The sequence below is a fragment of the Triticum urartu genome, chromosome 4A, assembly GCF_056163025.1.
Source record: "Triticum urartu cultivar PI428250 chromosome 4A, HENAU_Tu73, whole genome shotgun sequence".
NCBI classification, from domain to species: Eukaryota; Viridiplantae; Streptophyta; class Magnoliopsida; order Poales; family Poaceae; genus Triticum; species Triticum urartu.
In genome coordinates, this window is record NC_141876.1 from 616,567,353 (window position 1) to 616,590,862 (window position 23,510).

At 44.7% G+C, this 23,510-nt stretch overlaps 1 protein-coding gene, 1 long non-coding RNA gene and 2 pseudogenes across 2 annotated transcripts; 2 read left to right on the forward strand and 2 right to left on the reverse strand.

Annotated features, from left to right (window-relative positions):
* Positions 1 to 1,321: 1,321 nt before the first annotated feature.
* LOC147977413 (F-box/LRR-repeat protein At3g26922-like) lies at positions 1,322 to 2,432 on the forward strand. The gene is made up of 2 exons (XM_087521162.1): positions 1,322 to 2,131; positions 2,241 to 2,432. The coding sequence occupies exons 1-2, from the start codon at positions 1,322 to 1,324 to the stop codon at positions 2,430 to 2,432; spliced, it is 1,002 nt and encodes a 333-aa protein (XP_087377288.1).
* Positions 2,433 to 3,764: 1,332 nt separating this feature from the next.
* On the reverse strand, positions 3,765 to 5,857 carry LOC147977414 (ABC transporter G family member 3-like; annotated as a pseudogene).
* A 456-nt stretch (positions 5,858 to 6,313) lies between these two features.
* LOC147977415 (secreted RxLR effector protein 161 pseudogene) lies at positions 6,314 to 7,051 on the reverse strand (annotated as a pseudogene).
* Positions 7,052 to 18,882: 11,831 nt separating this feature from the next.
* On the forward strand, positions 18,883 to 20,514 carry LOC147977416 (uncharacterized). The gene is made up of 3 exons (XR_015602224.1): positions 18,883 to 19,647; positions 19,794 to 19,955; positions 20,046 to 20,514. It is a non-coding gene; the product is annotated as an uncharacterized LOC147977416 (long non-coding RNA).
* Positions 20,515 to 23,510: the final 2,996 nt, after the last annotated feature.

Below are 23,510 nucleotides of genomic sequence, written 5' to 3' on the forward strand. Positions count from 1 at the left end.
GAACGGCAGTGGCCACGATATACGGCTCACCCAATCAAACAAAACCACCAGCGAGCGCTCTCATCGGCACGAAGCAAACATACCTCTCAAGAAGAAAAATCGATGATCAACCCATCGCAAATTCACGACACATCCACACGGAACGAACCGAAGTAAGAACTTACATTGACGAGTAAGAACCGAAAATGCTACTACCAATGCCAAATCTAAAATTTGAACCCTGGTGGGTTGGTCCCACCACAAGAAACTTATATGTTTTGGTACCATTTCGTAATCTCTGGCACACTTTTTTTTGCCATGACCCCATTTTCCTGGATTGATGTGTGCATATGCGTGACTAAATATTTATAATTTATCATGAGATCCTTAAATTTATGACTATTTAGAATATAAACATGTGACATGGCCTCAATGATTGATGTCTAGAAATTTTGGCATTAAGTTATCTTTAAAGGGCAATTCCAAGCAAACCCATGTCTTCGTGTCATCCTACATTTTGGGGGTTTTGAGAGCAAAACCCACTCCAATCCTCACCTAAATGTTCTATAAACCTCCATTCTGACCTCATTTTGCTTTGATTCCAAATACAGAGGCAAATAGGGGATCCCCATCCCTCTCCATATACCCTGTTGATCACTCCCCGTCGCCGTTGACCATATGATTTTGGTAGCTTATCACCTTCTGTGGCCTTGAGCTTTTCTTCATGGTTGGAGTTGCTCGGTGTGGAAACTAAGTACTAGCACGCAAAGGTGAATGAAAAACACTAACGAGATTCAGAGATAGTCTTGAAAAAGAATGATGGTCCACATTTTTCTTAGATATATGTTCCACCATTTATGTACGTAAAATAAAAAGGTTCATGCTTTTCAAATAAAACGTTCTCACGGCTCCTGAAAAGTATTGGAAGATAAATTTGTTTTTGCTATCACATAAAATAATAATATTGTTTACAAATACTATAGGAAAGTTCTAGAAAACCATAAAAGACATTTAAGATTGACAAGTGGAGAGGGCTGTATTATATTAATAATAGGGAAACATAATAACATAAAAAATTAGGAAAATATAAAAAGGAAATAGAGAAAAAGGGGAAGTAGAAAAAAAACTTTGAAACAAGATAAAGAAAGAAAAAAGAGGATAGAATGGGCCCGTTCTATACAGTAGCCCACCAGAAAGGGCCCCAAACCCAACGCCCATTAACCTGTCTCTCATCCCCCGATCCCCATCTTTCTCCACGGACCACGGTCATGGCGGCGGCGGCGCAGCCACACCCAGCAGATTAGTCGTCTCCCTTAACTACTTGGCGCAGCAATCCAGAACAATGGAAATGCTTGGCTCCACGGACGCCTCCGCGGAGTTGAAGCGTCCACGCGATGCAGAAGACGGCGGGGACGGTGGCGCTGGCGCGGGCGATGACCGGCTGAGCGCGCTGCCGGACGACCTCCTCCGCGCCATCCTGTCGCGCCTCAAGGCCCAGCAGACGGGGCGGACGTGCGTGCTGTCCACGCGGTGGAGGGACCTCTGGCGCGCCGTGCCGTGCCTCGACATCGACCGTAGATATACCCGCCGCGGTTTTGACGACTTCACAGCCAACCTCCTACGCGGCCATAACTTCACGATCCTGGAAGAGCTCCGGCTGCACGGGGCCACCGTTGTCGTCGGCGACCGTTGGCTCCGCCGCGACATAGGTCAAGATGCATGGCCCCGCCGGCTCAGAAAGTTGCATCTTTCCCGCCTGCAGTTGGAACTGAATGACCTTGCCAGCCATATCAGCTCCGGCTGCCCTGCTCTCGAGGATCTGAAACTCAACATGTGCTGCCACTCGCTCACCAGCAATGCTAAGATCATCTCCTCCTCCCTCAAGAAATTGACCATCGTCGATGGCGAGCACACCGTGGAAGATCTCGAGGTTTTCAAGTTGATTATAGAGGCCCCTGCTCTTGTTTCTCTTCGCCTGACCGGCGAGCAGTTTGAGCACATTCTTGACACCACTCAGCCACATACCATGCCGTCTCTTCTCGATGCGTCCATTCATGTGCCCTGGATTTACCAGAGCGCCGAAGAACAACTCAACATTCTTCTCACGGTGTCTAATGTGACAACCTTGCGCTTGGCGCATTTTCCGGTCACGGTATATCTTCTTCTTGATTGATACCACTTCTATTTATTATTCAGTTTGCATTTTTCTATATCTCAAGAGCCATTAAAATGAATGCCTGTATGGTTGATTTTGTTCTCAGTTGCTGTTCTTTGGGAGTCATGAGGATCTTCCTGTATTCAAGTTTGAGAACCTGATCACAAGCTTTTCTCTAGACGGGTGCCATATCAACGCGACTTCCTTGGGCTGCGCCAATACCTGCACAACTCGCCTAACCTGCAGAAGCTCACTCTGCACCATTGCAAGGTCCGCTACTTCTTTCATCAACAACTAATTACCATAACCCGAAACTTTCCGTAATATATTGGTATTCCATTCCTCTGCGCTGCTCAACAGGTCTCGGATTTCCAATCTACAAAGGAGGTGGTGAAACGCCGTCAATCATATTCTAAGGACCTGGCGCATTTCAAGTGCAACAACCTCAGGCTTACTGAAATCATACACCGAGATGGTGATGCTTCTGTCGATCCGTTGGTCAAGTTTTTCAGGGGCATGCGAAGGAATCGGCCAAACAACAAGATCAAACTCATTTCGCTCAAGAGGAAGAAAAACATAACCAGACTCACTATGGCCGATTAGAAGAACCGCATGGCAATACACTATGATGTCTATCATTTGCTGATTTCAGTAAACCAGGTTGCACATGTGTCATCATTTTTACCTTTTCAATAAATTCATCATGAGTCCCTGGGCTTGATTATGTCAGATGGTTGAGATCGTTTGGATTTCAGCAACTAGTACCTTTTGTACTAGGGTAGTGGAAGTGTCATGATCCCCTCGTCTATATATATGGATTTCTTTTTCATTTGGGATGACATTTTCTCATCTTTTGCTGATCGTGTATGTCACCGATACCTCTGAGATTATCCCCCGGTGAGATTGTTCTCCATGTACACAGTTAGAACCTTTCATATCTTGACTCAATTATCCACTTGTCTCCAACTACTCCCTCCGTTCCGAATTACTTGTCTTAGATTTGTCTAGATACGGAGGTATCTAGCACTAAAATGAGTCTAGATACATCCGTATCTAGACAAATCCAAGACAAGTAATTCGGAACGGAGGGAGTATATTCATAAGCACCAATGGATTTAACAAGAGACAATCTGTTATTGCTCAATGACTACAATGCCAAGCTTCATCTCAGGCACATTCAACATCATCTACAATGCCACAAACCTACTGACATGGAAATGCCTGTTGGCACAGCCCCAGACGTGCCGAGCCCCATCGTCTACAACACTCAAAGAAAACACCTTCAAGAGGGGATCATTACTCAACCGTCAATGTCATCAGATCCAACCAGGAAGATCAAACTTGTGAGAGACAACAAGGCCACAAAGGAAGCAATACTCAGTGCCAAAAAGGAATGGACAAGAGAGTAAATGACCAAATCATGATTCATTTCTTCAGTTCTCAAATTAACCATGATACATACAGTATATATGTTACCCCAATTCTCTTCATGTTTCTCTTCTACTTTGGATGCGTCAGATATGCCTACCTAGGAAGCAATCACACATGTATACATGCATATGAACAGTCACACCCAAACACAAAAAGAGTCTTCTTACAGCATCAGCACACTCGGCCGCTCAGGGCTAACTCACTTTGGAGCTGCACTAGTGTGGATGCTGGGCCAGCAGGAGCACTTGCCAAGCCTCACATGTCTCCTCACATCTAGACGAAGTAAAACGTACAAGACGACCCGGTAGCCGATCGCCATCAGGAACAAAACAAGGAGATTCATCCACTTTGCACCTGTCGATGATGATATGCCATACGAGCCTCGGACAGCCTGCACACCGGGTATCGTCATTGTAGCCCCAACTGCAAATGATGTATCGACATACTCGTTCTCGACCAAGCCCTGCAGCAGCATTGCTCGTGAGCACGCCTGACCCAGTTGAAGCAAGATGGGCATAGAGTTTATGTAGGTTACATACGATGGCCATATATAACTTACCTGGACGGCGTATGTATGGAATGAAATGTAGGACAGCGGATAGTTCCACACGGCCACTGGTATTGCGTCTCGGATCCGAAAATACCCAGCCACCAGCATCATGACAACCTGAAGTAGCCATGGTTATTTAATGGTTGTACATTCGATATTTGTGCCCACTTGAAAGAAGACCAAGATGGAAACTCACATATAAGCAAATCAGGGTTAAGGTGCACTTGTAAGTTTCAAGCCAGATGTAGGCAACAATCATCATAAGTGCCTCGTTAGCCAACAGGCACGTAAAGATGGTGATTATAAAGTACATAAGGAAGCTGAACTCATTCCTGAGGCCTATCAGGAAGTAGAAAACCAACGACGACGAAATGGACACCAGAAATAGGAAGGGGATGCTGGATAGGAAGTGGCCCAGCAGGAAAACCAATGTCCCAGAATGCCGATTTGAATCCTCATGGGAATATATCTGCATAGACGGAATTAAATGTTAGTACCTAATATTGCTATGATTTTACAAAGTCTACGGTGAATAAGAAGACATCATTCAGCAATAAATCACAATTTTAGAAATAAAATTTATTAGGAAGGATGTGGCCATAATGTTGCGATTCTGCTTGGAAGATTAAAAACAAACTGACTTTGATCTCATCAATATGAGCAGGTACTCCACAAACACTCAAAAGGACGAGAAATGAAACAAACACAAATATCGCAGAAATCCTAACCTGTCAAAACAAAGTGAACATTGAGCCTCAAATCACAAAAACAGTAAATTTAATCAAGAAATAAAAATATCCAGTAAATCGGAACATAATGCTGCAGTGACACTAACCACTACAGATGACAATGAATGACCAATGTCGATAAATATGGTGCCAATTGAGAGGGCAAGCAGCATATACAAGACAAGCCTGCTCCAGAAGTACTTCCAGTCTCTTGACATAATTAGCAATGATCTCCAAGTGAGAATCCCAATTCTCGCTGCATCACTGGCTTTGCCTTTGCTTTTCAAGTAAGGACCTTCCTGCATCACACCATGTAGACAATAGTTTATTCACTATCATGGTTCATGGATATTGCAGTGTCCTATTTCTCAATCTAACATGGTTGATTGTAGAATTCCTACTCAGGAATATAAGTATCAATTATGTGTTTGTGGAAGGGGTGACATAGATGGCATTTTCATTATTCTAGGGTGTGGAGCATTAGTACCTTCTCAATCAATTTGCAATCATCAATTCAACAGAGGCAGCTTCAGCCGATGATTTGTATGTTGCTTCTAGTGTCCGGATTGCCACAGCAGTGTCCATGCTCACTCATGAGAAATCCCCTTGATCATCCTGTTAATAACTACAAAGCTTTTTATCTCTCACAACAAAGGAACATTTTGCCATCAAATTGAGTAAAATGACTAAAGATAATATCAGAAATTATGTCAGAGTAAAAATCAAAAGATACCTGCAGATTTTTGCACATGGCTATGATTCTGTCGAAGTCTGTATTGATTGCTCTCAGGAAGTGGTCAGATGGACTTTGCATGATTGAACATGGAAACTCAGCATTTGAGAAGTGCTGTAACAGAACAAGACCAAGTAAGAAAACTCCAGAAGGTAATGGCACTGGTGCCCCGGCTGTACTCCACCCGCCTCTTGGAGTAGGGCATGTGCGTCACCATCCAGCGGGCGCACTGTGCCATCCAGGAGCACCTTCCCTTCGATGGCGTTAATGACCTCGGCCATGAGCCTGCATCTCTTATATCAATCCCCAATTACATCTCTAAAATTTACCTCTTGTCGTTGTTGAGGCGATCGAGTAGGGCGAGAGAGATGAATGAGAGGAAGAAGATAGTGTGTTTTTGCGCCGGGCGGACTCCCCAGCTTTTCCGTAGTTCTATTGATCTGATTATTGTGTTTACAAGCAAACTATCTAACTAACCCGGCCAGCCCGCTGCGATCCGGAGTTGTCGCGCCATCCCACGACCTCCACAACGCTAGCGTGCCACGCTGACCGGGAAAACCAGAACAGAAAATGAAACGGGGCGATCGTGCAAGACTCGGCCCGCTCTCCCTACTCCTACGTGCATGCTGCATGTGGACATCACATCAACAGCTATGCATTGCTTATTCTAATCAAAGCAAACTAGAAGACACACACACTCTCACGTGTGATGGAGCTTAGGTCAACATTTCTCCCCCTTAATCTCCATTCGCCTTGCTGATCTCCCTGATGCCCAGCCTCTGCCGCATTTCAACATGTCTCACATGACCCAAAGCTTTTGTCAGTATGTCAGCAAGTTGATCATTAGTACCAACATGATCAAGCTCCAACTGTTTCTCTTCCACACACTCCCGTATGAAGTGATACTTCACATCTATGTGCTTGCTCCTGTCATGGTGAGTAGGATTCTTTGCCAAAGCAATTGCTGACCTATTATCAACCAGAAGTTTGAACTTCATTGGTACCTCACGCTTCATTTCAGTAAGCAATCTGCTCAACCAGAGGCCTTGACAAGTTGTGGCTCCAGCTGCCACATATTCCGCCTCACACGAGCTCATTGCTACCACCTTCTGTTTCTGCGAGGTCCATGAAACAGGGTTCCCACCGAAGAAGAACACCTGACCAGAAGTGCTTTTCCTGTCGCTAACATCACCGGCGTGGTCGCTATCACTGTATCCGACCAGCCCATCAGTTCCTCCTCGTGTATAGCAGCACCCGTAGCTGAGTGTACCTTGCACGTACTGTAGGATCTGTTTCACTGCCGTCCAGTGAGTCATCGTCGGTTTCTCCATGAATCTGCTCACCAAGCCCACTGAATAAGTGATGTCAGGTCTCGTGTGAGTCAAGTACCTCAAGCTTCCAATGACACTGCGGTAGAGAGAGGGATCAAACGGCTTGGCTTCATCTTCTTTTTTCAGCTTGAGTCTGCATTCCATTGGTGTGTGACAAGTGTTGCACTCTGCTATCCCAGCTAGTTCAAGGATCTTCTCTGCATAGCTACGCTGGCTCAATGTAATTGAGCCTTCTGTTTGAGCTACTTCTATCCCCAGGTAGTAACTAAGGAGACCAAGATCACTCATCTTAAAGAGCTGCTGCATTTGATTCTTGAACTGAATAATGTCATCTCTGCTGGTGCCAGTGATTATCAGATCATCGACATACACTCCCACAAGTAGGTATGAGTGTGCATCCCCTCTCCTATAAACAGCATGCTCTAGAGGGCCTCTAGTGAACCCAAGTGTATTCAGTGTCTCGTCGAGCTTTGCATACCATGCCCTCGGAGCTTGACGCAGACCATATAGTGCTTTATTCAGCTTCAACACTTGACTTTCCCTTCCAGCAATGACATAGCCTGGTGGCTGTCCCACATACACTTCCTCAGAGAGTTCACCATTCAGAAAGGCTGATTTCACATCCATATGGTGCACCTCCCAGCCTGAGTGCGCAGCGAGAGCAAGGAAGATGCGTACGGTCTCCATTCTTGCAACAGGAGCGAATACCTCCTCGAAGTCAATGCCTTCTCTCTGCGCGTAGCCCTTTGCCACTAAACGTGCCTTGTGCTTGATCACATTGCCGTCAGGATCACGCTTCACTTTATAGACCCACTTGAGCCCAATCGCCTTGCGCCCACGAGGAAGAGTGGTGAGCTCCCAAGTGCAGCTCTCGGTAATGGAATCCATTTCAGCATCCATGGCACCCTTCCAGACAGCATCAGACAGTGCTTCGTTGACGTTCGCCGGCTCCTCAGCGCTGAGCAGACAGAGCAGCATCGCCTCACGCACTGCCTCGCCCTCTGTCTCGTCAAGGACACAGGAGATGCGCCGGTACCGAATATTTCCGGTGTCTACATCACGGAGGTTCTCGTCATGACTTGGTGGCGTGGCCCAGTGAATCTCCCATCCTGCAAATGGCGTCTCCGTCTCGCTTTGAGGTGAGCTGAGCACGCTCGACTCGGGTGAGGAGCCGCTCACGCTCGCCTTTGATGCGGGCTGTGTGGGGGATGCCGATGACGATGCAGGTGCCGGGGTCTTGGGGCTGGCATGCGGCGAGTGCATCGGTGTTGCCATGCCGCTGTCCAGCTCATGCACACCATGTGCCGTGGTGTAAACCACACTGAAGGTTGCCGGTGCAGCCATGTCCGCGCCCGTGCTCTGGACGCTCCACGTCCACGGCCTGTTTTCCTCAAAGACCACGTCTCGCGTGATCTGCACCTTCTTCGTCGCAGGATTGTACACTCTGTAGGCCTTGGACCCCTCCTCGTATGCAACAAAGACCATCGGCGTCGAACGATCGCTCAACTTGTTGATGCCAGGCCCGACTCTCTTGACATGAACCGTGCACCCAAACGTACGCAAATGATGCACGCTGGGTTTACGGCCGTGCCACGCCTCGTATGGGGTGACACCATCCAGGCTGCATGTGAGGGCGCGGTTCAGAATGTAGACGGCTGTCTTGACTGCTTCTGCCCAGAAGAACGACGGCATGCTCATGCTCTTCAACATGCACCTAGCCATCTCCACCACGGTTTGATTTCGCCGTTCCACTACCCCATTTTGCTGAGGTGAGTAGGGGGCCGTGGTGTAGTGCTTGACTCCGACCTCTTCGCAGTACGCCTTGAATTCACCGGAGTTGAACTCCCCCCGCGATCCGAGCGGAAGGCGCGTAACTTGCATCGGCCGTCTGCTTCTGCCAAAGCCTTGACCCTTTTGAAGCATTGAAATGCCTTGTCCTTGGTCTTCAGGAGCTCTACCCACATGTAGCGACTGAAATCATCAACTACCCGCAAAGGTCCGTGTGCACAAGCTCTAGCGCGCGCTCTGCGCGGTATGCAGTTGCCTGGGGAAATGAGGCTCGGTGCTGCTTCCCAAGTGCACATCCATCACACTATTCCTCCACACGATTGATGACGGGCATGCCACGCGCCATCTGCTTCGTTGACATGGTGTGGAGTGCACGAAAGTGCAGGTGTCCCATGCGTGCGTGCCACCTCCAGGTTGCATCATCTCCTTGGGCCATCAGACAGGCGGGAGCGTCGATGATGAGACGCCCTGTGTAGAGTCGGCTGCCGGACCGCCTGACCGCCTGAGGCATAGGGGATGACACTCATCTCTTCTATATCTTCTGCCGTGGTCGGGCATTGAGCCGAGCTCAATTTCATACCTTGCAAAACAGGCAAGAACCCTTTCTTGGACTGATCCATTTTGAACTTCTTCAAAATTTTATCAAGGTACGTGCTTTGTGAAAGACCTATGAGGCGTCTCGATCTATCCCTATAGATCTTGATGCCTAATATATAAGCAGCTTCTCCAAGGTCCTTCATTGAAAAACTCTTATTCAAGTAGGCCTTGATGCTGTCCAAGAGTTCTATATCATTTCCCATCAAAAGTATGTCATCTACATATAGTATGAGGAATGCTACAGAGCTCCCACTCACTTTCTTGTAAACGCAGGCTTCTCCATAAGTCTGCGTAAACCCAAACGCTTTGATCATCTCATCAAAGCGAATGTTCCAACTCCGAGATGCTTGCACCAGCCCATAAATCGAGCGTTGGAGCTTGCACACCTTGTCAGCATTCTTAGGATCGACAAAACCTTCCGGCTGCATCATATACATTTCTTCCTTAAGGAAACCATTAAGGAATGCCGTTTTGACGTCCATTTGCCATATTTCATAATCATAGAATGCGGCAATTGCTAACATGATTCGGACGGACTTTAGCTTCGCTACCGGTGAGAAAGTCTCATCGTAGTCAACCCCTTGAACTTGTTGATAACCCTTAGCGACAAGCCGAGCTTTATAGATGGTCACATTACCATCCGCGTCTGTCTTCTTCTTAAAGATCCATTTATTTTCTATGGCTCGCCGTTCAACGGGCAAGTCAGTCAAAGTCCATACTTCGTTTTCATACATGGATCCTATCTCGGATTTCATGGCTTCTAGCCATTTGTCGGAATCCGGGCCCGCCATCGCTTCTTCATAGTTCGAAGGTTCACCGTTGTCTAACAACATGATTTCCAAGACAGGGTTGCCGTACCACTCTGGTGCGGAACGTGTCCTTGTGGACCTTCGAATCTCAGTAGGAGCTTGATCTGAAGTATCTTGATCATCATCAATAACTTCCTCTCTAGTCGGTGCAGGCACCTCAGGAACATTTTCTTGAGTTGCGCCATTTGCTGCTTCAAGAGGTAATACCTCATCAAGTTCTACTTTCCTCCCACTTACTTCTTTCGAGAGAAACTCTTTCTCCAGAAAGATTCCGTTCTTGGCAACAAAGATCTTGCCTTCGGATCTTAGGTAGAAGGTATACCCAATAGTTTCTTTAGGGTATCCTATGAAGACGCATTTTTCCGACTTGGGTTCGAGCTTCTCAGGTTGAAGTTTCTTGACATAAGCATCGCATCCCCAAACTTTTAAAAACGACAGCTTAGGTTTCTTCCCAAACCATAATTCATACGGTGTCGTCTCAACGGATTTCGACGGAGCCCTATTTAAAGTGAATGCGGCAGTCTCTAAAGCATAGCCCCAAAAAGATAGCGGTAAATCAGTAAGAGACATCATAGACCGCACCATATCCAATAGAGTGCGATTACGACGTTCGGACACACCGTTACGCTGAGGTGTTCCAGGCGGCGTGAGTTGTGAAACTATTCCACATTTTCTTAAGTGTGTGCCAAATTCATGACTCAAGTATTCTCCTCCACGATCTGATCGTAGAAATTTGATTTTCCCGTCACGTTGATTCTCAACCTCACTCTGAAATTCCTTGAACTTTTCAAAGGTTTCAGACTTGTGTTTCATTAAGTAGACATACCCATATCTACTCAAGTCATCAGTGAGGGTGAGAACATAACGATAGCCACCGCGAGCCTCAACACTCATTGGACCGCACACATCAGTATGTATGATTTCCAATAAGTTGGTTGCTCGCTCCATTGTTCCTGAGAACGGAGTCTTGGTCATCTTACCCATGAGGCATGGTTCGCACGTGTCAAATGATTCATAATCAAGAGACTCTAAAAGTCCATCTGCATGGAGCTTCTTCATGCGTTTGACACCTATGTGACCAAGGCGGCAGTGCCACAAGTATGTGGGACTATCATTATCAACCTTACATCTTTTGGTACTCACATTATGAACATGTGTAGTATTACGTTCGAGATTCATTAAGAATAAACCATTGACTATCGGAGCATGACCATAAAACATATCTCTCATATAAATAGAACAACCATTATTCTCGGATTTAAATGAGTAGCCATCTCGTATTAAACGAGATCCTGATACAATGTTCATGCTCAAACATGGCACTAAATAACAATTATTGAGGTTTATAACTAATCCCGTAGGTAAATGTAGAGGTAGCGTGCCGACGGCGATCACATCGACCTTGGAACCATTCTTGACGCGCATCGTCACCTCGTCCTTCGCCAGTCTCCGTTTATTCCGCAGCTCCTGCTGTGAGTTACAAATATGAGCAATGGCACCGGTATCAAATACCCAGGAGTTACTACGAGCACTGGTAAGGTACACATCAATTACATGTATATCAAATATACCTTTGGTGTTGCCGGCCTTCTTGTCCGCTAAGTATTTGGGGCAGTTCCGCTTCCAGTGACCCTTCCCTTTGCAATAAAAGCACTCTGTCTCAGGCTTGGGTCCATTCTTTGACTTCTTCCCGACAGCTTGCTTGCCGGGCGCAGCAACTTCCTTGCCGTCCTTCTTGAAGTTCTTTTTACCCTTGCCCTTCTTGAACTTAGTGGTTTTATTCATCATCAACACTTGATGTTCCTTCTTGACTTCTACCTCTGCTGATTTCAGCATAGCAAATACTTCAGGAATGGTCTTTACCATCCCCTGCATATTGAAGTTCATCACAAAGCTCTTGTAGCTTGGTGGAAGCGACTGGAGGATTCTGTCAATGACCGCGTCATCCGGGAGATTAACTCCCAGCTGAGTCAAGCGGTTATGTAACCCAGACATAGTGAGTATGTGCTCACTGGCAGAACTATTTTCCTCCATCTTACAGCTGAAGAACTTATCGGAGACTTCATATCTCTCGATCCGGGCATGAGCTTGAAAAACCATTTTCAGCTCTTCGAACATCTCATATGCTCCATGTCTCTCAAAACGCTTTTGGAGCCCCGGCTCTAAGCTGTAAAGCATGCCGCACTGAACGAGGGAGTAGTCATCAGTACGTGTCTGCCAAGCGTTCACAGCGTCTTGGTTCTGTGGGACGGGTGGATCACCTAGCGGTGCTTGTAGGACATAATCTTTCTTGGCAGCTATGAGGATGATCCTCAGGTTCCGGACCCAGTCCGTATAGTTGCTGCCATCGTCTTTCAGCTTGGTTTTCTCTAGGAACGCGTTGAAATTGAATACAACGTTGGCCATTTGATCTACAAGACATATTGTAAAGATTTTAGACTAAGTTCATGATAATTAAGTTCATCTAATCAAATTATTAATGAACTCCCACTCAGATTAGACATCCCTCTAGTCATCTGAGTATTACATGATCCGAGTTAACTAGACCGTGTCCGATCATCACGTGAGACGGACTAGTCAACGTCGGTGAACATCTTCATGTTGATCGTATCTTCTATACGACTCATGCTCGACCTTTCGGTCTTCTGTGTTCCGAGGCCATGTCTGTACATGCTAGGCTCGTCAAGTTAACCCTAAGTGTTTTGCATGTGTAAAACTGTCTTACACCCGTTGTATGTGAACGTAAGGATCTATCACACCCGATCATCACGGCGTGCTTCGAAACGACGAACTGTAGCAACGGTGCACAGTTAGGGGAGAACACTTCTTGAAATTGTTGTAAGGGATCATCTTATTTACTACCGTCGTTCTAAGTAAACAAGATGCAAAACATGATAAACATCACATGCAATCAAATAATAATAGTGACATGATATGGCCAATATCACATAGCTTCTTTGATCTCCATCTTGGGGCTCCATGATCATCCTGTCACCGTCATACTCATCGACATGTAAGTTGTGATTCCTTGTACAATAGCATGAACATCTCATACATCACATATAGATCATTCATCATTCATCACAACTTTGGCCATATCATATCACAAAGCACTTGATGCAAAAACAAGTTAGACGTCCTCTAATTGTTGTTGCAAGTTTTACGTGGCTGAAGTAGGGTTCTAACAAGAACGTTTTCTTACCTACGTGAAAGCCACAACGTGATTTGTCAACTTCTATTTACCCTTCATAAGGACCCTGTTCATCGAATCTGCTCCAACTAAAGTAGGAGAGACAGACACCCGCCAGCCACCTTATGCAACTTGTGCATGTTAGTCGGTGGAACCGGTCTCACGTATGCATACGTGTAAGGTTGGTCCGGGCCGCTTCATCCCACAATACCGTTGAAGCAAGATAAGACTAGTAGCGGCAAGAAAATTGACAACATCTACGCCCACAACAAATTGTGTTCTACTCGCGCAAGAGAACTACGCATAGACCTAGCTCATGATGCCACTTTTGGGGAACGTAGCAGAAAACAAAAATTTTCCTACTCGTTTCACCAAGATCCATCTAGGAGTTCATCTAGCAACGAGTGATTAGATGCATCTACATACCTTTGTAGATCGCGAGCGGAAGCGTTCGAAGAACGGGGTTCATGTAGTCGAACACGACATGATTCAAATCACCGGAGATCCTCGCACCGAACGGACGGTACCTCCGCGTTCAACACACGTACGGAACGGATGACGTCTCCTCCTTTCTTGATCCAGCAAGGGGGGAGGAGAGGTTGATGAAGATCCAGCAGCACGACGGCGTGTTGGTGGATGCAGGGCGTCACAGTAGCAGGGCTTCGCCGTGTACTACGAGGGAGAGATGTAACAGGGGAGAGGGAAGCACCAAAGGCTGAGGTATGAAGTCCTCCCTCTCCTCAACTATATATAGGAGGGCCAAGGGGGGGGGGGGATGTGCCAGCCTAGGAGATCCAATCTCCTAGGTGCGGCAGCCAAGGGGAGGTTTCCCTCCCCCCCAAGGCACCTAGAGGTGCCTTCCACCATTGGGACTCTTCCCTTAAGTGGAACCCTAGGCGCATGGGCTTTTGGGGCTGGTGCCCTTGGCCCATCTAGGCCAAGGCGCACCCCATACAGCCCATGTGGCCCCCCGGGACAGGTGGCCCCACCCGGTGGGCCCCCGGGACCCCTCCGGTGGTCCCGGTACAATACCGATAACCCCGAAACTTGTCCCGATGGCCGAAACAGCACTTCCTATATATAATTCTTTACCTCCGGACCATTCCGGAACTCCTCGTGACGTCCGGGATCTCATCCGGGACTCCGAACAACATTCGGGTTACTGCATATACATATCTTCACAACCCTAGCGTCACCGAACCTTAAGTGTGTAGACCCTACGGGTTCGGGAGACATGCAGACATGACCGGGATGACTCTCCGGTCAATAACTAACAGCGGGATCTGGATACCCATGTTGGCTCCCACATGCTCCACGATGATCTCATCGGATGAACCACGATGTCGAGGATTAAACAACCCCGTATACAATTCCCTTTGTCAATCGGTATGTTACTTGCCCGAGACTCGATCGTCGGTATCCCAATACCTTGTTCAGTCTCGTTACCGGCAAGTCACTTTACTCGTACCGTAATGCATGATCCCGTGATCAACCATTTGGTCACCTTAAGCTCATAATGATGATGCATTACCGAGTGGGCCCAGTGATACCTCTCCGTTATATGGAGTGACAAATCCCAGTCTCGATCCGTGTCAACCCAATAGACACTTTCGGAAATACCTGTAGTGCACCTTTATAGTCACCCAGTTACGTTGTGACGTTTGATACACCCAAAGTACTCTTACGGTATCCGGGAGTTACACGATCTCATGGTCAAAGGAAAAGATACTTGACATTGGAAAAGCTCTAGCAAACGAACTACACGATCTTGTGCTATGCTTAGGATTAGGTCTTGTCCATCACATCATTCTCCTAATGATGTGATCCCGTTATCAATGACATCCAATGTCCATAGCCAGGAAACCATGACTATCTGTTGATCAACGAGCTAGTCAACTAGAGGCTTACTAGGGACTTATTATGGTCTATGTATTCACACGTGTATTACGATTTCCGGATAATACAGTTATAGCATGAATAAAGACAATTATCATGAACAAAGAAATATAATAATAATACTTTTATTATTGCCTCTAGGGCATATTTCCAACATGTTAGTCATAATCAATTCAGATATGCAAGTTGCACAAATGCACAATAACGGTAATGTGCTGGTCCTGGACTAGAATGGACTAGAGACGTGATCCTATCCTAGAACACTCATGGGGCCACGGCACTACGCACCTAGCATCAACAGATTATATGCAGTAGCCTTGAACAAGAAGATATAAACCAAGATTGCAAAGTCAGTTAAGACAGTGCCTAGGAATAAACTCCAAATATAATGTAAAAAGTTGTGAAAAAATTAAGGACAATGCCTTGAACAACAAGATATAAATGAAGATCACAAAGTGAAATACACTAAAGTTTCTCTATGCAACTTCACTTAAAAATACATTTATTTATATTTTTTCTCAAGCTGTGTATTGACATAAGCTTTACAACGCATGAAGAATAACTCAAATGGGAGTTCATATGAATGGTCAAATAATTTCTACTATCATATGAAAAATTGCAATGAATCGTGTTCTGAAATTAGGGCAAAATTTCTAAGTTACAAGACAATGCTATGAAGGCCTTCCAGGGCTCTTGGCATACACAGGGAGAACTTTTTGGATGTGCACGATCATTGCGATCATTTTGAGTATTCGTGGAGCCGGAAAGTAGTCCATGTGACAAAGTTGTGCCTATTTTGGTGAACACTGCCCAAAGCCGATTCTGGTCCGAATGGTGAGACTAATTCTAATCTGGTGGGATCCGATTTTTTATGCCTTTATTTTGAATCAAAGCCAGAGGATCCAATTGGACCAAGCAAAGATGCAAGCAACCTCAAGTATGATTATGGTAGATGCAGTGCTGAGACGTTCTGGAATACGATAGATGGTGGTGGTCGGCAATGGATGGGATAATGATGCGGCGGCGACATGACTAAAGTGAATATAACTCGAAACTCTAAAGGACTAAGCCCTATGACTAGAAACTTGACATGGTGATGTAGAAGTAAACTCAAAGTTGAAATGCACTGAAAAGAGAGTTGTGATGGCTCTGGTTTGGATAGGATGATCTAACCTTATTTTTATTAATTTCGGCTTTTCATGGAATGTAGATATGAAAAATAGATGCAACATAGACTACTGAAAACCTAGAACTACTCTTTGAATAAACGGTCGGATTGGAGTGGTTCTCCGACACCGATCAAGGTTAAAATGCTAAACTAACGGGCTCATTACGAACTATCCCCTACTCTGAATTTCAGGTGGGTGGGGCCCGTCCCTCCCCCTTATATCAGTCACAGCATGCCAAGTCACAAGCACTCCGTAACATCCCTCCCCCCGTAATATCCCGTCGATGTAGCATTACTCCCGGTCAAGGAGTACCATGGTACTAAACTTCTATATTTTCTATAACTCGCTCTCGACATCTATCTCAAATAGTACTCCCACTTTCCCATAATGTAAGACGTTTTTTTGACACTTCTGGGGCAGAGGGAGTACAATTTTATATACCAAGTTTAAGAGCATAAGAATGCATCTAAATATTAAGGTTTAATATGTAATTCAATGTCAATTTGGATGACACACTTGCACTAAATTTAGAACATATATTCAATAAAAGTTACATTCGTAGTATTATTTTGAGACATGAACTCTCAATGTGTTATGTTTAAATTAAATGTATTCTTCTACATGAGGGAAAATAAAAGGAACAAAATTGCAAGCATGCAAAGATTCATTTGCTGAACTCCGATGCATTGCAATTGTTTCTATGTGCTTGTATCTATTTTCTTGATGTTTGGGGGGTCAATCTGGACAAAGCTTCATCTCGCATGGCATTTCTTTGTAGGGTTTCATTTATATGTTTTGTTATACATTCTTTTTTTTAGCACATTTACTTCTCCATGACCTTATTTTTCCGGATTGATGTGTGGGATTTTGTACGATCATCCATAGAATTATGGTTTTTGGATTATAAACATGGGACATGACTGCGGTGGTTGGTTTCTAGAAATTTTGTTATTAATCTATCCTTTAAGAGCAACCCAACACAGGTCCCGTCCTCGTTACATCCTTTTGTGAGTTTTGCGCGTAAAACACACTCCAATACTCACCTAGCCCACCTCCCTGTTCAACGGACCTCTATGCGACCCCACTTTTCTGTGATCCGCGTATGCAGGGGGGGGGGGGGGAATAGGGGCTCCCCATCCCTACCCAAACCCCAGTGATACTCCCCGCCACGGTCGACCATACGCTTTTGACCATCTATCACCATCTGTGGCCCCTTGAGTTTTTTTGTTGATGGGGAAAATAAGAAACTACCCCCTCACACAACACCCACAACTTGATATGGGGAAAATACGGTCGGAGTTGCTCCATGCAGAAAGTAACTACTAGTACAAAAGAAAAAACTACTAGTACACAAAATTTAATAGAAAACATCACATAGGTAATCTGAAATTGTGTTAAAAAATAATGGTGGTCCGCATTTTTTAGCTATAGTCTTTGAATACATCAAACAAAATGTTCATTCTTTCCAACTAAACTATGTTCATTCTTTCCAACTAAACTGTTCATACGACTCGTGAAAATGGTACAAATGTTTTGGTATCAAAGTTAGTGATAAAACCGTTGCCATATATTACTAGAACATTTTAGAAAATAACACAAATGGGTTATGAATTAGTGAAGCCTACATAAAACTACAAAAGACATTTACCGTGGACATGAACTAAGAAGGAAACAAAAGAAAAGAAGAGGTGGGAAAGAAAATAAAAATAAATAAAAAACTAATAAATAGAGAAAAAGGAGGAAAACCATTTGAGGGAAAAGATAGTAGTAATAAAGAAAGAAAAACAAGATAGAAAGGGCCCGTTCTATGCATATATAGAGTACAGTCCAAGGGCTTTCTCCCGGTCTTTCTCCTCACTTCCGAATCCCCCCGATCCCATCTTTCTCTGAAGCCATGGCGGCGGCGGCGCAGCTACACCCAGCAGCAGATTAGTTGTCTGCTGCGTACTGCGCGCGCCAATCTAGAACAACAGAAATGCTTGTCGCCACCGAGCAGAAGCGTCCATGCCACGCAGACGACGGCGGCGGCGGTGATGCGGGCGATGACCGCCTGAGCCGCTGAGCGCGCTGCCGGATGATCTCCTCCGCGCCATCCTCTCGCGCCCCAAGGCCCGGCAGGCGGTGTTGGGACAAACCCAGATAGCTCTTTTTCTCTCACTCACACAAAAGAAGGTGGAAGATGGAGCATACAATTTTTCCGGCGCACAAATGCCTCCGCCGCACGAACGGCGCCTCGGCCGCACGAACGACCTCACTTTACTGGGCACATACCCGGGCGTGGCAACACACCGCAGCCTATCCAGAGGAGCTCTTTCTCACAGCCGACCGGGCGCACACCACGGTCCCGGTAGAGACTACCTCATCTCTGGTCCTAGGCTCGGCTCATACCGGCGCACTTTGATCAGTACATGAGGAGGGTCTTTATACCCGCTGGCTCACACAGGCGCACACACACACGACTCAGCTACGGCCGCTCCACTCGACCAGCTTCTCCCGCACATGCAGGCCACGACTCGGCGGCCACGATCCGCACCGCACGGACGTGCCAAACGAACTGGCTAGCCCATGCACACGCACACATGCAAGGCATATCCACCAGGCTGGCGAGCAACTAACTCATGCATGCCGCTAACCACTAGTATAATCAAGATTACTACTAACAGGCGGTGCAGACGTGCGCGCTCGCCGCGCGGTGGCGGTACCTCTGGCGCGCCGTGCCGTGCCTCGACATCGACGAGCGGGAGTTTTATACCCGCTACAATCCTGAGTACTTCACGACCAACTTTCTGCGCGGCCATGAGTTCACGCTCTTGGAGGACTTCCGGCTGCACGGGTCCACCGTCACCATCGGGAATCATTGGCTCCGCCGCGACATAGGAGATACATGGCCTCGCGGGCTCAGAAGGTTGCGTCTTTCAAGCGTGGAATTGCAACTGACAGATCTCGCGAGCCACATCAGCAGCTCCCGCTGCCCTGCTCTGGAGGAGGTGCGACTGGAAAAATGCTGGTTCTTGCTCACCAGCAATATCAGGATCGCCTCCTCCTCGCTCAAGAAATTGGTCGTCCATGGCGAGTACATTATGAATGAATTTGAAGCTTTCAAGTTGGTTATAGACGCCCCTGCGCTTGTTTCTCTCCGCCTCGGTGAGGAGCTCCATCACATTGTTGACCCAACCGAACCACATATCGTTTCATCTGCGCTGGATCCAGGAGGACGTGAAGCACCAATTAGGCATTTTTGGCGCGCTGTCTAATGTCACAACCTTGCACTGGTCGAATTTTGCGGTCACGGTAATATCTTCTTCTTGAATCTTGATATATATATATACCCACTTTTATTTACTCAGTTTGCATCTCCTTAATTAATTTATCCGGGAGAATTCAAAGATAACAAAATGACTGTCTATCTATCTTATATCTATCTATCTGGGTTTCAGTTGTTGTTCAATGACAGTCATGAGAACCTTCCTCTGTTCAAGTTTAAGAACCTGAGAACCTTGTTCCTGGATGTGTGCCGTATCAGCGATGACTTCCTCGGCCTACAGCAATACCTGTGGAACTGACCTAACCTGCAGAAGCTCACCATGCGCCATTGCAGGGTGTGACTATGACTTATTTCACGAACTATATATTACCATAACTCAATACATTGTGTGATATTAATTCCACTCCTATGCACTGTAAAACAGGTCTTGGATTTCCAGCCTACAAAGGAGGTGATGGAACGCCACCAATCATATTCTAAGGACCTGGAGCATTTCAAGTGCAAGAAGCTTAGGCTTTGTGAAATCATATACCGAGACAGTGATGCTTCTGTCCATCTATTGGTCAAGTTTTTGGTGGGCATGTCGAGGAATCTGCCAAACAACAAGATCGAACTCACTTCGCTCAAAAAAAGGAAAAAGAAAAGCAAGGTCTAACTCACTGAAGTGTCGATTAGAAGAACTGTATGGCAAAACACTATGCTGTCTGTCATTCGCTGATTTCTGCCCAGGTTGCATGTCTAAGCGTATGTATCATCCGTCCGCTTTACCTTTTTATTAGTACCTCGGAATGTGCAAATATATATCGCACGAGCAATGTACTTTGGAATAAATATCTATTTTGAGTTGTGTCGAATCGAGGATTAATTAACTACTCCCTCCGTTCCTAAATACTTGTCTTTCTAGGCATTTCAACAAGTGACTATATACGGAGCAAAACGAGTGAATCTACACTCTAAAATATGTCTACATACATCCATATGTAGTAGTCATTTGAAATGTCTAGAAAGACAAATATTTAGGAACGGAGGGAGTATATGTTAAGTGAGGATTGACACATCAAAAATAAATTCAGGAATCCTTGGATTTGATTTATCGGATGGTTGGCTCGTTTGGAGTTCACCAACTCGTTTCTTCTATACTAGAGTGTAGATTGGTTACTTGGTTCAAGTGGAAGTGTCTTGTATACCATCGTCCATACGATTTTTTTTCATTTGGGATAACATTTTCTCATCTTTTCCTCGTAGTGTATGTCACTGATTTTCTGTCAATGAGACTATTGTCCACCTATACAGTTACAAGGTTAGAACCTTTCTTGACTCAAACATCCACTGTCTGTAGCTATATTCAGAAATTAGAACCGGGAATGGATTTAATGGCAAGCTCCATCTCTGGCCTGAATGACTACATTCAGCATCATCTACAATTCCACAGACCTACTGACATGGAAAATGCATGTTGGCACAGCCCCACACGCACCCGAGCCCCATCATCTACAGCACTCGGAAGGCAACACCTTTAAGAGGGGATTGCTACTCGACCGTCAATGTTGCCCGACCCAACCAGGAAGAGAAAACTTGTGAGAGACAACAAGGGGAAAGAAGCAATAATTTGTGCCGAAAAATGGACAGGGAAAGCACATAACCAAATCTTGATTTATTTCTCTAGTTCCCAAATTAACCATGATACATACAGTATATATGTTGCACATCTGTTTCTCCAATTCTCTTCTGCTTTCCATGCGTCAGAGATGCCTACCTATGAAGGAATCATACATGTATACACCAAAAAAAACGTCTTCCAATGGGTCAGGGACAACTCACTCTGGAGCTGCACTAGTGTGGATGCTGGGCCAGCAAGAATGCCTGCCAAGCCACACATGTCTCCTCACGTCTAGAGGAAGCAGAACGTACAAAACGACCTGGTAGCTGATCGCCATCAGGAGCAAAACAAGGAGGTTCATCCACTTGGCAGCTCTCGACGACCATATGTTGTACGAGCCCCTATGGCAATTGTTAGAACATATTTTAATGCTCATGGCAATCTACGAATTTCATCAGATGCACATGGAAACTTTGAATTTATTTTCTTACGGTCACATGGCAATTTCAAAACATTTCTTCTTATTCCAAACCATGAAAAATGACAACCATATTATTTTACAATTGTTTTCAACATTGCAAATTTACTTTAAGGGCCATGGAAAATTTAATTTACAGATGATGGCAAATCTACCTTACAGTTGCCATGTGACTTTGGCAAATTTAGTGTTACGGGCCGTGGCAATTTTATTTTACGGACCGCGTAATTTTTTTAAAGAAAAATTGCAACATGGCAAATTTACACTTATGTAACCTTGCAAATTTATTTTTTGAACCCTACAAAATCATTTTTGTATTTGCACCACAAAAATTTATTAAACAACCCATGGCAAATTATATATTTAGTCCATGGCAAGTTTATATATTGGTACCTAGAAAATTCATTTTTTTGCCCCATGGTTAATTATTTCTTGGAAAATTGCAGAATTGTTGAAACATGCCATTCTATTTTTTTTCTTGTGCACCATGAAAACATTGATTTTGAATATCCCTTGGATTGTTTTCATAAGAATTTTAATTTTTTTATTAGCCTATTTGCTTTCATGAGCATATTTGTGTTCATGGGAGTACTACAGGGAGAACTATATTTCGCCATGAATTTGCATTGTGACCAGGAGGAAAATTCTAAATTTTGCCATCTTTAGAAGATAAAATTTGTATTTAAAAAAAGACAATGTGTAAAATTTGCCATTAGACTATTAATGTTTCCCAAAAAAACATAAAAACAAGAAATTTGCCATCTAAAAACATGATATATTTTGAAAATGTTTAAAATTCCATGTGACATGTTTATAAATTCAATTTTTTTGACCAGTTGCATATATCATCTCGTCCATAACACTTGTTATACGTTTTGCCAACTGATAAGTTTTGGACAACGCTAACACCCACACGTGTGGTGGGAGCGAAACCCACACACACACCCTATAACACATGGATTGCGCCACATCACCATGCATGTATATGGGATTCTTTTTGGATTTTCAGTTTTTAAAATGTTTTATCTCTTAAATGAAAATTCCGATTGAAGATCCGTTTTCACCATTAAATCTCTCGCGACGAGATCTTCGAAACTAGATCTCATATCAATATATTTTGACGAATTTTTTTGGGTTAAAACTTACCATGTCTATTGCACATGAATTGCCATGGTGTTTACATTGAAGTTGCCATGATATGTTTCAGCTATTTTCTTCTACATTTTAAAGTAAATTTTGACATATTATAAAACGGGGAATTAAGAAACTATACTTGCCATGAACCATAAACTAAAATTGCCATGATACATGCACTTAAAATTGCCATGGTTCATACAAAAAATAATTTTCATAGGCAAAGTACTGGAATTGCCATCATCAAAATACTAAAATTGTCATGCTCTACAAACTAAAATTGCCACATAGCAACTTTAGTTTAACCACTATGACAACTACAGTGTAAACATCATGGCAACTTTCGGGCAAAAAAAAAATTCATCAAAACATATCAACATGGGGTCTAGTTTTGAAGATCTCGTCGAGACGGATTTAATGGTGAAACCGGATTTTTAATTAGATTTTTAATTAGGAGATAAAATATTTTTAAGCCGAAAACCAAAAAGATTTCTGCTGATGTCATCTGTTTTGATGTGGCAAAATGAGTGGTATTGGAGGCGTGTGGGTGATGTGCAAGATGCCACACGTGTGGGTGTTAGTTTTTTCAAAAAAAATTGTCCAGTTTCATACTACACTATGGAACGACAATTTTTATAGTAATTTACAGCATGACAAGTTATATATATTTTTGTTCA

What these genes read in the sequence shown, in the direction of transcription:
- LOC147977413 (XM_087521162.1), top strand. Translation starts at nt 1,322, where the DNA reads ATGGAAATGCTTGGCTCCACGGACGCCTCCGCGGAGTTGAAGCGTCCA. An exon ending in TGGCGCATTTTCCGGTCACG is followed by an intron (nt 2,132 to 2,240) that starts GTATATCTTCTT and finishes TTTTGTTCTCAG; the next exon opens with TTGCTGTTCTTTGGGAGTCA.